Source organism: Echiichthys vipera, assembly GCF_963691815.1.
Source record: "Echiichthys vipera genome assembly, chromosome: 19".
In the NCBI taxonomy this organism is placed as follows: domain Eukaryota; kingdom Metazoa; phylum Chordata; class Actinopteri; order Perciformes; family Trachinidae; genus Echiichthys; species Echiichthys vipera.
Window position 1 is genome coordinate 9,084,349 of NC_139844.1, and position 16,585 is coordinate 9,100,933.

The following is a 16,585-nucleotide window of genomic DNA, read 5'->3' on the forward strand; positions in this document are numbered from 1 at the left end:
CTGCTGGAAGGAGCCAATCTTGTTTCATGAGTAATCACTCCTGTGTGCAGCAGAGTGAGACTTGCAGATGCTACACACCACATTATGAAAAGTGTAATTCCCTCACTTTTCTCTTATCACGCACACATTTTTATTTTTGGGTTGTTGTAGTTAATTGAACAAAACTTAAAAGCTCACAATTCTGTAAGAGTAATGCGCATATGTGTGTGTGTGTGTGTGTGTCACTGAGGTGGCCAAAAATCAAATATATTGTATTAAGTTTCTTTATGCGCGTGGCTTTTAAAAAGATCTCCCTTTCCCAGTTGAAAGGAGAGCTGTAACAATTGGTACAACATAAAAGGGATTACAAGTTCAGAACAGAAAATTTAACTGTTTGACCTTGTCGCCAAGCACACTCCTTCATCTTTTTGTCCTTACACGACCCAACTTAGGCCCCCTCCGCTTTCATTATAATTTCTTCTCAAGGTTGTAGCTTAAAAAATAACATTATCACAGGGAAGAAAGTCATTGTTTCACTCTTTCCGCGCTCCTCAAACTCACCCACACATACACCGCCTCTCTCCTTAGACTTTACTGATTTTCTGAGTAAATTGTGCAGTTTTGTGAAAAGCACTTAAACCTGTGTTAATTCAAAATGTCCATAGTTCACTCTGTCTTTCTTCATGGCTCTTCAAATGTGCTTTCACTACAGTATTTTCCATCAATAAACCAAGGTAATTATCGGCACTAAAGGACTGTATTCTGATTCTGCTGCCAAAGCCCATCTCCTTAATGGGTTTCATTGACTTGGAAACTGTCGCATTTGAAGATACTGAAAATGCAATTACCAAATATCTTTTAAAAAATAACAACTATTGGCATCTTAAACCTAGAATATAAAGTACTAGACATCTGCTCTATGCACACGCAGTATAAACCCGGCTCACTCACCCAGACTTTTGGGCAGCAGATTGCGAACAAATTCATTGTGGTCTCCCACGTGGAGCATGCTGTAGACACTTGAGGTCATCAGCTCCCCCTGGGCGTATCCAAGGTAACTTGTCACGTTTTCAGAAACAAAGACGATGCGGCCCTCCCGGTTGACGACGAAGAAAAACCCATCAAGGGCCTGAATGAGGAGAGGAGTTAAAAAAAAAAATCAGATTGTGTGAGTTGAGTTGAAGTAAAAATGCCAGCAGTGTTGTGTGGAGTAAATGTGTGATTGTGTACGTGTTGTTCACCTCTAGCAGCATGGGCCCCAATGCCTCTTTCTCCACCAGCCCCTGGCTACTGGACGAGATGTCGCTCTTCTGCACCTCCTCATCTGGAGACAGAAGAGCTGCTTTCTCTGTCAGGAGAAAACAAACTCGAATCAGAAATGGAACACACAGACACAGAAACTTCCTGTTATACTTTAGACAAGATCGTTAGTATGTGTGGACATACACCTTAACGCAAACATGCAAAATGTGTTGCACTATTCACTTAAAGCTGTGGTCTACCATTTGGAACATTGGTAATTATTATTAACATCGTTTATACAGCGATTATGGTCCTGCAGTTCGATCAACACAATATGTATAGCAAAAACAACAAAAAAAATCAATTCAGTCCATCAGCCGTAGGCCTGCATAGAAATTGACCAGAGAGATCCAACTGGTCCGATAGGCTCCCTTTGGCTCGTACTCTCCATCCAATCCCCTTGTCTCCTCTGCTCCTCATCATCCCCCCTCGGCCCCTCCTACTCCCACTCCCTCTGTGTAAGCTTGGAGTGGCTAGTGATTAGCTTAGCAGCTCAGCTACCGGAGCTTCTGTTACCATGGAGAAGGAAAAGACCGATACCAGCAACAGCCTCCGCTCGACCCAACGGCGAAGGTTGGAAGAAAACGTAAGGCAGAAATGTGGCCTACATAGGAACCTAAGAGGAGTCAACATCGGGGATTCCTTTGACCGATGGAGAAGGCTACGCCAGGATTTGGGACTGAAAACAGATGCTGAGACAGCAGACTTTTTGTTGAACAGGTCAATTTTGCGTTTTATTGTGGTAGATGTTAAATAGCCTCCATTAGTCTGTGCCATACTGGCTTATGTCTGTGAACGTCCCCGGTCTGATAAACGACTATGTCAACACGCTAGCCATGTATTTTAAGCCGGCTGGCATCTTGGTCTGCCAGATGGAGCGTGTCGTTAGGAGACGAGGGAGTGCGATACGAGCTCGAGGGAAGGAATCGTGGAACACTGCGGGGAGGGGTTTGGTTGGGGGGTTATTTCCGCATTCAATTGGAATTACATTACAGCAAAGTCTGTAAATCAAGTGGCGCCGGAAGCTGTAGTCATCCAGACGCGCTTCCTCCGAGCGTTGTGCACCTCTGGATGATGTTATGAACCCAGATACGACGGCAACATTTCTTGGACTTCCACAACAGTTACAAAGCAGCAATATTTCGGCCATGGTTGATGACAAATAGAAATGTTGTTGGTGCCTAAAGTTCAAAACCGACACGTCTTGTGCGAGAAAACACAATATGATCCCGCCCTCAAAATTAAGACAAAAGTCCACTTTGCGTTTTGTGTGAACACATCACACACAAAAAACACAAATACCTCACATTCAGTACCACATTTTCAGAGTTTGGATGTGTCATCTGTAAAATCCTGAGAATCAATAAATAATTTTATATACTTTTGTCAAAAAGTTGAATGGAAACTTATTTTTTTTAAAAAAAACACAGAAACAAGATAAAATGTGACATTTTGATGAAATATTTGTTCCTGAAAGAGGCGAGCCAGTACACACACAACTTTTCATTTATTTTGACATAAAATGGAAATATTTTTTACATTTGAGTGTAATAAAGCATTTTTTTAAAGAGTAAAAAAAAGTGTGTAGCACAACGCACAAATACTCAAGTTTGCAAACATCTTCATAACAGAGTAATTGGTTAAGCCTCACAAATTAATCCAGCGTGTGTGTGCGTGTGTGTGTGCGTGTTCCCTCACCCTGCTCACGCCGTTTCATCTGCTGAATTTGGTCCACGGTGCTCTTGAGGATGTGGCACTTGTCGGGCTTCACGCTGAGACTGGCAATGTCGCCCATGTTGGATGACAGCAGCTCAGCCAGCTCCTCGATGTAGCGGCACTCCAGCTCCCGTCTCCTCTTCTCCACACTGCAGAGAAAGACATATTTGAAGACGGCCATGAGTTTCACACATGAGTGGTAAAACATTTCGGGGATGCAACTTGTGTTTGTTTCCTTACAATATCGAAAAATTAGCTGTTTATCTTCTCAATAATCCAATCTATCCTTTGGTATATGAAACAGTAGAGAAAGTAAAAAGTGAAAAGACACATCACTGCCAACAAACTCAGGTGATACTCAGTCATTATTCTTTGGCTGAAACTGTACAGCAGGTTTTGGTTTGCGGGCACAATCGTCACTTACATAACAACGGTTACTGGCACACAGTAATTAAAGTTACATTTTATTTTTTTACGGCATGTTGCCCATAGTGAGGTTCACAAGAAGTCACAGTTCATAGGAACCTCAGTTTGTGGTTACAGTACAACAAACAATAACACAGCTTTCCTTGTGTTGTCAAGAGTTGTAAACAGTGGCACGTGAACCACAAGAACAAAATAAAGGAAATAAATATTTGCATATGTTCCATTAAAGTGCTCTACATATGTTACAAAGTGCAGCATCGAAACACAGAAATGCTGCTTTTACAGTTTGTTCAGCAGTGTTAACCCTTTAAGGGGTTTGCTATTTATATAACACATTTTGGATGGAAAAACATCTTAAAAATATATATTCTTCAGAATTCCCCCAATGCTTAGACCTGGCAGGGAGTCAACTTTGGGTCACAGGGCTGGCAAGACACTGGCGTATACCCTGCAGCTCTGACCACGACTGCTGGACACAGGGTTACCACACTTTCTAAGAAATCACCACTTGCTCATGAACAGTTATAATTTACCAGGGGGACTTTGTGGCTTTGAAGTGACCCACCGTGCAGGATCCTATTCCAGGACAGCATAGATCACTTCAAGGATATTTGGTCATTTTAATTGATTTCCAGGTGTTTTCATTACTACAAAACTAGTTTCTAAGTGTCCGGGTCTTCAGGACAAGTGGACAGCTTTCACAAACTTTACAACAGAATAATGCACATTTCACATAATTGATCTGTTTATTTCTCCTTTTTTAATGGATGTATGACTATTGAAAACAAAGTTAACTGAAACTGACGTCCCCAGTCTCAGGGCTCCTTGGTAACAATCTATAACAACGTAATGCAGAAACTGTAAACAACAGTTTGTTATTTACCGGCCAACCTATACATCAATACTAATGTATCTACAATGAGCTGAAAGCAGCCGATACATCCGCCCAGCAGATTGCTGTTGAGGATGTCATCTTGAGCTCTGCAGACTAAATAACAACTTAATTGAGAAAATAATCAGCTGCAGCTCTGATCTTTACTTGACTTCATGATGCTTCTGTTTGAGTCCATCTTAACATGGTCAAACAAAAATGAGTCAAAGATTAAATGCTGGAACTTCACATCACAAGAGTTTGTTTCTTTTTCAAACAACAGGTGGTTTCAATTATCAGCGTAAGAGTTGGGAAATGTGTAAGTAGCATTACGATGTGGAGTGGTTTTCACCCAGCTGCCAGTGATTTGTTTCCGTTATATGTAAACGAGAAAGTTGCCATAAGTCACTGAAATATTATAGTAGCTTTTAAAACAAAACATTAAAAAGTTACTATCAACACAAAATATTAAAAAGAGACTCAAATCTTCATTTAACTCTCCTCTTTGACTTCATGCACAGCCTTGTCCTTATCCTCCAGTTTCAATAATATACTATCAAACCGACCCGTTACGTGGTAGGTATGTGGTAAACATGAAAAAAGGGAGTGTGTGCATATGCGAGTATGTGTGTGTGAGACGACAACAGTAAAAAGTAGGTCAGTGCGTTGGCCAGCAAGAACACACAGGCGTGGTGACCAAGTGAGGGAGGGAGGGTTGAGGGGAGGGGAGATGAGGGGGAGGACGCTGCTGTGTGAATGTGCAGGTCAGTGGCTGTGTGTGTGTAGTTGCTGTGGAAATGCTAGCTGGGATCTTACATCAGCTTACATCAGCAATGGACACACACATGGTTCACACACTCCATTCATACCTCCACCACGACACAACCCACCTTAAACTCTAAACCTGAAACTTTAACCCTAAATCACAGTCTAAACTTTGCAACAGCCTTTTAACAGATCCAGAGGATTTTATTTTTCTTTCTTCTCATGTCGTCAGCCCCAGTGGTGAAGGAAGTATTCAGCAAAAGTACTAATTCCACACTGTGAAAATACTCTGTTACAAGTAAAAGATCTGCATTGGAAATGTATAATACATAAAGGTATAATCAGCAAAATTTACGTTAAGTCTTAAAAGCAAGAGATTTGAAATGATCTGAACTCAAAGTAGAAAATCTAAAGGAATCCAGAGGTACCAGTCATGAGACGCTAAAATAATGCTCCAAAGTTAAAGCTAATGGAAGCTCAGCACAGCCTTTTTCAAAGGGTTCCCTTGACCTCTGACCTCAGGGTATCTGAATGAAAGATGGGTTCTAAATTCACCAGATGGAGAGAGTGACCTTCCCGCTCACACTAAAAAGAGATTTATACTATTCCAGAACCCCCTACTTTACTTTTATTTTACTGTCTCACAATTGCTCTTTTTGATGGAGTATGATCCCAGATGCTTTCCAAGAGACACATATTGTGGTTGGTGCTGAAGGGCCACCCCTGTCTGAATATTCTATGGTGATTGCCCTAGACTGTACCAATTGCCTTGCTGTGTCATTTCTTATTAGAATGCACTGTCATGTTGTCTTGTTCTGACATAAACTAATAAAAATATAAATATCAAAAAATGGGTTCTCTTTCTTAGCAAATCCCCAAATGTCAAAAGTATTTGATACAAAATCACAGCATGGATTCTTCAATGGTTTCCCCCAAGGTCTGAATGATTTTTGACCGTTTAAAAAAATCAATTCTCAGGGGGGTAATAAATTGTTCAATGGATCACCAAATCCGTTTAACAAAAGGTATCGACCAAAATAATGTTGCAACAGCGTATGAGACATAACAGAGCATGAGAATAGTAATCATAAACTCATATCACATTGCTCTAAGACCATTTGCACTCCAAACGTTTAGCATTGAATAGGAGCCTAACCAAGACACAATGTTTATGACAGATTTATGGGTAAAAGACACACAGTGATGAGCTGCATCTCAAGTTAATCTTCAGGTTCCCAGCTTTCAGATGATGGACAACACTTCGATGTTACATCTACTGTTCTGCTATCATCCCCCTTAACATCCTGTCCCCCACCTCACCATGATCCCCCTAGAAAAGGCAGACTGCTAAGAAGTTAAAAATGTTTGACGTCAAAGAGTATTGTAGCTTGAATCGCTCATCGCTGCGAAAAGTATATCCCTTAAATTCACATCTTAGAGTTTCATTTTTGCCTGGTAGTGTCATTTTTGTGTTGTAATGTCACAAACAGATCAACAATACGTGAGCAGGTCCTTACCTTTGCCCTGATGTGTCACATGGCGAGCCCTTCCTCTTGCGCGACTCTGGCGTGGCAGGATCCAGGGGGTTTTCCCCTACTGCACTCATTTTCAGCTTAAACTGACCTGTAGCGGGGGAACACATTTCATTAGAATCAGTAATACTACAGTGTTTGTAAAGTGGCTAATGGAACAAACTCAGGTCATACCAAGTCATTATTCTGTGTATGAAACTGTACAGCAGGTTTTGGTTTGCGGGCACAATCATCACTTATGTAACAGCTGTTACTGCCACACTGATAATTACATTTTATTTTATGGCAAGTTGCCCATGGTGATGTTCCCATTTCACAGTTCATATGAACCTCAGTTTGTGGTAGCAGCTCAGTAAAACAACAACAGATAACACTGCAAGAGTAAACAGTGTAACGTGAACCAAGACTTTACAAGCACGAAATGAAAGACACAAATATTTGCATATGGTCCACACTTTCATAAAAATAAATGAATAAACAAACAAGCATCCACATAAGAACCCTTAAGAATTGATGAAAATTCTGAAAATAACATTAAAAAATCTGAAAATGACATTAAAAACATTTAACTTAGATTCTTTATATTCTCATATTCCATATATTCTTTACAATGTTCATGTATATTGACAAAAATGTACATCAAGTTAGTGCATCACACCTCAATCGGGCAGTCCCTCTAATGTAGTGGTATTTTAGTTTCAGTATTCTATCAATTTGGCTTGTGATGCTCAAAACCCCAAAAATATAAATCTGAAAAAATAACAACAAACAAACTCCACAAACTACAAACCTTGATGTGAGCAGTTTCATGTAGGAACTATTTTCTTTCTACCAAACTACACCCACCAACCGTATCACCATGCAGAAGGGAGCGCACTCATGGATGAGAGGCTCGTGCTCATGTGAGTGAGAGATGTAAACATGAACAGCAGTGAAACGTTGGTTGGTGGGTGTAGTTTGGTGAAAAGGATATAGTTCCTACATTAAACTGATCACATCAAAGTGAATAAACGGGACATGATTTCTGGAAAGAGACATTACTGGTAAGTCAAATGTATTGTGTAGTGCATTCTAGTTTCATTATATCAACTCAACACTTGGCAACTCACACCAAAACAATGTAGACTGATAAATAGTACCACAGGTAAGAGGAAAAATATGTAATTTTGAATTGGGGTTTAACGGTAGCCTTAAATAATCTAAAACAAACAAAAAATGCAAGGGAAGTACGTTTTTTTTGTCAAACCACTGCATGAAAATCACACCTACAGAACCACATTGTATTTAGGTAACATTACAGAATTTATTTTGATGTATTTACACATGCAGAACATTACAATGTTGCTTGGTATTCAGAGGAACGCATAGCTGTAATGGATGCACAAAGTAATAAATGGTCAGTTCCAGTACAGTCAGTGCAGCTCTGCAACAAACGCTTCTGCTGCTGCTGATTCGACTCTGTAGCTTTATAACATCCAACGCTGTGGTATGTGCTAATATAGTTCATAATGAAAAGCCTCCCTAATATTTGTCTTTTATCTTTTTGACATTCCTCTTCATGTTTCTCTTAATGGACACGTGCCTGTTCTTTATCTGCAAAGTCTACAGCCTGCAACTCTTCTTGCTGCATCAGGAGTGTAACCATGGCAACAGAAAACGCTGCAATATTTGATAAAGCACACCGTGTATAAAGGGGACAGTTCCTGTAAGATCCATTAGGCCAAATATTAAAGTTAAAACCATTTTAATGGCATCAAAAATTTAATTTAGGACAACCTTATTAGTCCAGATGCACCCACAAAGCAGCAAAAAGCAGCAAAGGATATGAATTCCTGTCATGTTTAACAAACTGTAGAGACATACAAGGATTATTACTAACCTGTTGTTGACAAACATCAGGTTTCTAAAAGCTTTTCAGAGGGAATAATGAGTCTGAAAGCCTTTAATTTATTCTTGGGAAGTGTACACATCAAGCCTCTTAATTTCTAAAACCACATGCAGCGCTTTATCTCAGTAACAATCTCTAAATCACAGACATACACACAAACTACTGACACACACATACACAGCGTTTTATATCCATGGGTAGACCGCAGAAAACAAGCAGCCATTGTCACAGTGTTCGGTGCTGCCGCAGGGCCACGCTGCTCACAGGACTCTAATCCTTCCTGACTAGCCCTGTTTACATTTCACCTCAAATCACCCCTGTCTCCCTCTCGGTCCTCCTTATGCTGCTAACGCTGCACTTCACAAAAGATCCATCCGCCACAGTGAGAAATGAGATCCATGCTGCCCCACATCAATGGAAATACAACTTATCTGCATTTCCGAGAGACTGAGTTTAGCATTATATGCTTAAATAATAGCTGGTTGTTAATATGGTACAGTCGAATTATCCACAGAGGAGAGTTTTTATCAGAACGAGCTTTGCAGGAAACAACATGCATCATAACGACCAAGAAACAGGACTGAATGTGTGTTAATGTTCAGGCTTGTGCCACAGAAGCTTCTGTTTATCTAATTGCAGCATGGACCATGGAAATAAGCAACGGTTTCACTGTATGCAATATTGCTATACCACGTTCACGTTTTTTCTTTTCTTTTTTTAATGAGGATTTTCTTGTTTTAAACTTCAGTGTGTGTGTGTGTGTGTGTGTTTGTGTGTGTGTGTTTATGTCTTGATTGTTGAATAAATTCATAATGAAAACAAATGTTCAGAGTGCAATTTTCCCGCTGGGTTAAAAATTAGCACCTGCCAAATTCACCCATATTTGGCCTCCACTTAGTTTTTAAATGGTTCTGATGACCATTTGGGTGATGTGGTCAAATGTGACTTCAGCGTGTCAGATGCATTTCCATTCACATCCAACAATCAACAGTTCCCTGGGTCTAGACCTTAGAATTGGCACACTCCACAGAGTTGACCGGTTCTGATGGTCTAATAGTGCGTATCGCGCTGTGAGCCATTCTAAACTACCGCAAGAATATTCCTTTACCGCGACCGCCAACAAAATAGTTCCAAAAAGTAGAAATAGAACATTTAACTCTTAAATACCGCCTTACATACAGAGAATATGAACATGTTTCTGTGAAGTGGTCCCTTATCAATGTATCTTTCAATTGTTTTCTTAATTAATGGCTAAACTGTCTGGTTCAAAGACAGTTTAGAAATCTCAATCACATTCTCCTTAAGTTAACAAATTCAAATGTCGTTTTGTCCGACCAACAGTCAAAAACCCAAAGATAGTCAGCTTATTATCACAGAGCACACAGAAACCAGCGACTACAAACTAAAACAGAGAATTGCCATTTTTACTTTAAAAAAATGACTTAAATAATTAACGTTCTGTCCTTCAAGTAATCTTTTAAGCTCTAATGTGAAGCGACAGCCGCTGTAAACAGAGAAGAGAGGCTACATGTTTTTTAGGATGACTTCCATCATAACGCTGTTTATTTCAGATGTTGACGAGTCTAAATTATGCCTGTGTATTTCCAGCAAATAAGTCAACACAGATACAGTTTAATAAGGTGCGGCGCTGTTAGATTTTATCATGACGTACCAGGCAAATCAACGTGCTCTAGCTGTGTATTCATGCTGTAAAAACATGCCTAATAATCCATCTTCCTATAAGCGATGAGGGAAACCTGGATGAAGCGCGTACGGTCAATAAGCTCGTCAGCTGTGCACAACAACCCATCAACGGCCATCATCGTATTTCTGGGCTTTCCTGTTTCCTGTGATTATTATTTCCTCCCACCTGCTAAGTGCTTACGATCTAGTCATTACACTTAGCAAGGCTTTGCTAGAAAAAAGGCAACATGAGGCACACACATAATGGGGTGAACTTGATGAACTCTAACTGCAGTTTACTACACGGAAACAGTTGCAGTCTCTCTGCAATCAGTCCCAATAGAGCGACGCTCTGCTAGTAATGTAAACAGGGAAAAAAGTCAGAAGGTTTCCTCTTTATATTATATACACTACTGTATCAATATAAAACAAAAATATCAAAGGGGAGACCATTATTAAATGTTTATTTTGGACTCATTGACACCTTTTTTTTGTCCGTGTGTAAATGTAAAAACTTGTGAGTACTTTCTTTAGCTGTATTTCTACAAATATGTTGTCTGTATATATTGTTGTTGTTAAATATGTTGTCTGTATAGCTGGAGTTTGAAACAAAAACAACTTCCCCCTGGGATTATTAAAGTATTTCTGATTCTACTCTTCTGTGGAGAGTTTATATTGATTAGATTGTGTTTATACTGATGCAACAGTTTCCCTCAGTAAAGCCTGGACTTGACTTTCTGTCAATTTATCAATGTTTCTTCATTTTTTTTGTCATTACGAGCTGTTGTTTGTGTTGTCTGGTGTTTACACAGATAACAGTTAAAAAATAAACGGGATGATTGCTTGTCCTGCTCATGCAAACAACTTCACACTCGACATTGTGTTTCCTCTGGTCGTGAGGAATACACCTGCCATGACATAGGTGCGTCCCTTAGCAATACTAGAGTCACTTGCTGACAGCAGTACACTACACAGTGTGTACATAACGCTTGAGATGCTACCAATGCTGATATGATCAAATTTCTGTGTTGAAAAAAGTCACCATACAAATGTTTTAAGTGTCAACACAACTGTTTAATTATCTGTGTGTGAACTCTGAAGTGTAGATAAAATGAGGGAATATTTGTACAATTTCTTTCTTATTTAGGGCTTCAGGTTTGATAGGCCTGCCAATCTTCTCAGTCTATGTGGCGCTAATGTCATTTATAATGACACACTTTGGACTGTTTCCTCATCTCCGCGCAACTGTCAGGAAACATGCAAGCATTGATAAAAGGAATTGATAAGCTCAGAGGCATGCGATTCTGGTTCTTATTATCATTTTCTTATCGGTCCTGGACTCCCATCCGTACATAATGTACTAATAAATAAATGTACGTTGATATCAAGTGCTCGTACTCAACACCGCACTTTCTTGGGTCCTCAGCAATTCATCCGCCAAGTGTGAAGTCAATCAGATGAACGGCTGTCGAGAAAATCAAACAGCCAACAGACAGACTCCTTCTACTTTATTTACATTTTCTATAATAGGCTCTATTTACACAGATCAACTCACTGTGATGATTAATGTGCAACACAGAGGGGAAGCCAGGCCCTGTTCCACAATAACTGTTAAACTGATAATTACACATCCTGTTAAATATCCTATTGTTACACAATTTGCACCCAGTAAAGTGTGAACTCGCATGAATCAACACACCACTCAGAAACCCATATATTCAGATATATACAAACATAAACATGTCCAACACAGCCAATACGGGCTGTGGCGTTTTAAGTGTGACTTCTCTATTATTACTACGACTACTTTAACTACTTCTAAAAAAGATAGCTCTTTAATAGGTCAACAGTGACAATTAGTGATACAAATGAATGTACTGACTTAATACGTGTCCAGTCATATAAAAAGGTCAGTTCTGTGACAGGAAATTTACATTTTCAAATGCACACATACACATATGCAATTAGGAGCTTTCTACAGAAAGATTCATATAACTTTCTTATTCTATCAGGCTGAAAAATATAAGCATTTATCTATGCAAACAGGTAATACAGTAACACATGAAACGCGATTAACAGTCTCTGCTGCTTAATTAATGCCCTTAACAGGTCCTTTTAGAAGGCTGTTCACAGCTTGCACTTTTGATAATGTCCGGTCAATGTTTCAGCAGTTACAGCTGCAGTGAGAGCCTCAGTCACACATTTACACACACTGGCCTGAACAGATAAGAGACAAAAAATGTGCATATGGAAAAACAAGTCTAGCCAACACACCTGTAGATCAGGTCAACCTCTTACACCTTCTGACCTTACCCCCCCTTCCTCTCTATGTGACGTACGGTGGAGGATAGAGCCTTCAGTTGCCAAAGAGGAAGAAGAAAAAGCGGCAGCAGCAGCAGCGGCGGCAGCAGCAGAAGCAGCGCAGCAGAGCCAGACTGCTGAGAAACACAGCACAATGCCTCCACAGCCTCTCCATAACAAGCACCTGCCGTTTCAATTTCTTTAGGTTTGTCTTTTTTATCCCAAAGCTTGCTTCGGTTTCTCATTCCACGAGCTGTACTGATACAAGCGCACACATGTGCATACACACAATGTGAGCAAAGTGAGCAATGTATGGCGTGCAGGGGGGGTAGAGACCACCAGAGTAGAGGGTAGGGAGTGAAAGATGGGGGATTACCAGGAGAGGGAGGAAAAGTAGATGAAGGAAAAATGGGTTCTGATTGACACTAAAAGTAGTGACTTCTTGATTTTATACATTTTCACAATTTTCTTATTCTTCAATTTGCCGTTAAAAAATATCATATTATTCCAAATGCCATGACTTGTATGTATTCACTGTATCAATAAACAGCTAAATGTTAATACAGTGTATCACTACAGTATCAATATTAAATACATGAACACTTCTCAGGAAAAAAAAGATATCTTTAAATGATTAAGAGTTCCGTTTGCTAAATTTGTAGGGGACTTTGTTGTATCCTGCAGTGAAACGTGTTACATAATGTATTTTTTAGGAAAAATGTTGATAAATTACATTTACAGTGATGCAACAGTTTTGGCTGCACTTCGTCTAAAAGGGGGGGGGGGGGGGGTTTAAATCGATATTTAAAAATGTACTTAAGTATCATATCATCTGAACAAAGGCAAAACAAACATTGTTTTTCTACATGAGATCAACACACTGCTCATGCACACAGCGTGACCACCCCTCTCTGCTGCACTGAGTTGGTTCAGCCCATGAGAAGCTGCTCAGTCACTGTTGCTAAGGCCCACCCTCTTGAATATAGGACATGACCAAGAGAATGTACACAGCTTCAGTCGATCGGGGGCTACAGCGCACCCACTGATCATGTTCATAACCTGTTAAACTGAGTATTAACATATCAACATGTGACATTCTGTGTGTCAGAGGAGCAAATTATCATTACTGTTAGTTGTGCAGCTTCGCTACAGAACAGAGAGCAGCAGTCAGGAGGAGATTTCTTCCATTGTGGGGGATCTGTCTGCATGTGGCTTCCACATGAGGTCGGAGTTAGGGTCAGTTTACTCATAATTCAAACAATGAACATTACTCCACTATTAAAAAACTACTACAGTCTTGCACTTTCCATTCCCAACCAGGGACACTTGTACTCCTGGAGGTACTTCTGCAATTCCCAGGGGCTTCTTGGAAAGCTTAGCTCATTTGAAAAAGAGTATATTTATACCTTTAAAAGGTATGTGTCTGCAGGGACCAGGCTACATTAAGCAAATAACGGGCGTCCAGCAAGATTCGCCACCTTGTGAAAAATTGTTGTGGATTTAAAATGAAGACAGATTTAGCGACTGCATTGCCTTTTTTCCTGCATGAAATGTTTTCAGGAATACATTTCGGTGAACTTTTTTTTTTGTAATATCAGATAAAGTATGAAAAATATAACACTATTCACTTTTACATCATGAATAGTGCCAGACATTTGATACATCCATCGATGAAGGGGCACATGAGTTCATCTGAAAGGGCCGTGGGGGGACCTCAGACCAAAAGGGCTAGGAACCGCTGACTTAAATCCAACACGTTTCAGCATAATGTTTTAAACATTCTGATATAAAATATAACAGGTCAATTGCCATCCGACATTTAAGACAAATTCAGTTTCACACAAAAAAAGTGATTTAATTTGCTTAATTTTAGAGACTGCAGCAATATTACTTTCTAAAAGAATATATATAATAATTTATCCACGACAGAATGACTCCAATTGCATTTAACGAGGGACTTTTTCTGGGACACAAGAGGGGGTTTGGATATTGTTTCAATAGTGGACACAGGGTTTACACCTCAAGTTAAAATACAGTCTCAGTTATAAATTATTTAAATGCTTTCACATAGTCTCTGGGAGAACTCAGGAATGCAGGATATGGAGTTACATTTTCCACTTCTGTGTATTTTGCCACAGGAAAAGAAAACGCCCACACTACTAGAATATACAGGTTAGAGATGAGCCGGATACTCAGCTGAAATGAGTACTTTTGCCGAATACCAAAGAGTATGATACGAGTAATAAACTTCAATATCCGTGCACGCGGGAGCGCGCACACACACACACACCTTTTCCTTTACCTTTTAAGTTTCTTCAGCCTAACTGAGTGTCTGAGACTTTCTTGCTGTATTCCATAAAAAAATAAAGGTAATAGTGGTATAAATTTAAGCTGCACACACTCCCTCTACCTGCCGGTGGTCTGAGTTTTTATGAAAGTTATGTTGAGTAGGAAAACTCTTGTTCATTACATTCATGTGTTGTATTCATTGTGGCAAAACTTTGCTGATGCTGCCCTGTAAAAAGTTTTCCAATCACCAATAAATATAACTATTTTTGATCAACCTATATCAATTGCATGCTTAAAATAACATATCGGTTAAAGCCCTGGCCATTTCAAGACAACTCCACCCACTTCCGGGTTAAATCCCACCCACTCCGGGGTTAGGTCCTGTCCACTCCGAGTACGGATACGGATAATTCATATGATAAACGGACATCGATACAGATAATGCTCGACTCGCTCATCCCTAATACAGTTGTAACCATGTGCTTTTTTTTTTTTTTCCAAACGTGAGCCACATCACAGACGAATTTCCACTGCCTTAGGATGGACTAGAACATTTTCTCTACTGGAAATGGAGAATCGTCAAAGGTAAAGTGTAACGTGGTTTTTAACAACCCCTCCTACTCTTCCAGCTCATTGTTTCCCACCATGTATGTACACCCAGATCCAGGATGTTTACTAGGAGTAAGAAATAACCTTGGACAGCACACAGCTCCACAAACACACTCCTACACTTAGCCAGACTCCTTGGTGTATAGAATACATAGAGCGTGTGGTGGGTAACAGCCAGTGGACAGCTGCCCAGTCACTTTCTCATAGGGCTGAGCAAGCCTATTTCTTTTTTTGTCATGTTGCTATTGCCAATTTCAACCTACAGTTTTGCATTTTAATACGCAAACATTTGTTTACATTTGCTTTGTGCTGCAATATACAGTGAAGTAAAATGAACATGAGTGAAACAGTAAATTTGATTTTTTTCAAGGAAAATATATCGTTTAATTGACTGATTAAAACAGTGGATAGGTTAATCAATAGAAAAATAATGGTTAGTGGCGGCCCTAGAAATCTGCTTACATATGTGTAATCTTGGATTATGTAATCCAGTTAATGTGGATGACAGTGTGGTAATGCAAAGTTCGATTATAAAACTAAAACTGAGATTTTCAATGATATTCCCTCAGCTATTTCCGATTTCTGAGAAGGTTGAGTTAATGATCTTTTTTCAGTTTAGAAAATATCATGTCCATGGAAGGGGAATTCTGGCCCTTGTCTTTGTTCTGGGCACACATAAAATGTTAACAACTAAATCCTAAAACTAGAGGCCATATACCTATAAATATATCAGTAAAATTCTGAATGTTTTTGAGTGTGTGAAGTCATCCGTTTCCTTTTCCTCACTGCCTCTGTGTGTCCTCGCTCACCTTTTTTTTCACAGAGCTTTTTTTCAAATCTCAAACAGGTTCACTGCCAGACTGATAATTCTACATGAATATTCAGCATTCATTGAACTCCACTGGTCTCTGCGTAATTTAAAAGAGTGAGCGTGGATGTGTGTGTGTGTGTGTGTGTCCTCATTTCAACTCCTGAAACGCCACGGGAGCTAGAGTCAGACATGCTGGGATGTTTAGAGCCATGCAGTCGTTTGGTCTCTGAGTGCACAGCACAGGGGAATAATGGGCCAGCGAGAGAGAAGCATTATCTTTCTTCTCGCTCTCTCTCTCGCTTAACTGTCAGTTTAGCATGAACTACCTGGCCCTCTTCAAAATTAAATTGACAGACTTACAATTGAGTCTTTGATGAGACCGTTTAAAATTCAGCCAATTATGCACTCTGTTT

The 16,585-nt window shown here is 39.7% G+C and overlaps 1 protein-coding gene across 1 annotated transcript in view; it reads right to left on the minus strand.

Annotated features, from left to right (window-relative positions):
• ncoa1 (nuclear receptor coactivator 1) overlaps nt 1-16,585 on the minus strand; it is a 54,870-nt gene that overhangs the window by 18,257 nt on the left and 20,028 nt on the right. Inside the window, exons 4-7 of the mRNA XM_083934592.1 lie at nt 6,577-6,682; nt 2,980-3,146; nt 1,221-1,327; nt 931-1,108 (exon numbers count right to left, since the gene is read on the minus strand). Coding sequence (XP_083790718.1) covers nt 931-1,108; nt 1,221-1,327; nt 2,980-3,146; nt 6,577-6,665 — 541 coding nt within the window. The 5' untranslated portion in view covers nt 6,666-6,682. The remainder of the gene's footprint in view (nt 1-930; nt 1,109-1,220; nt 1,328-2,979; nt 3,147-6,576; nt 6,683-16,585) is intronic.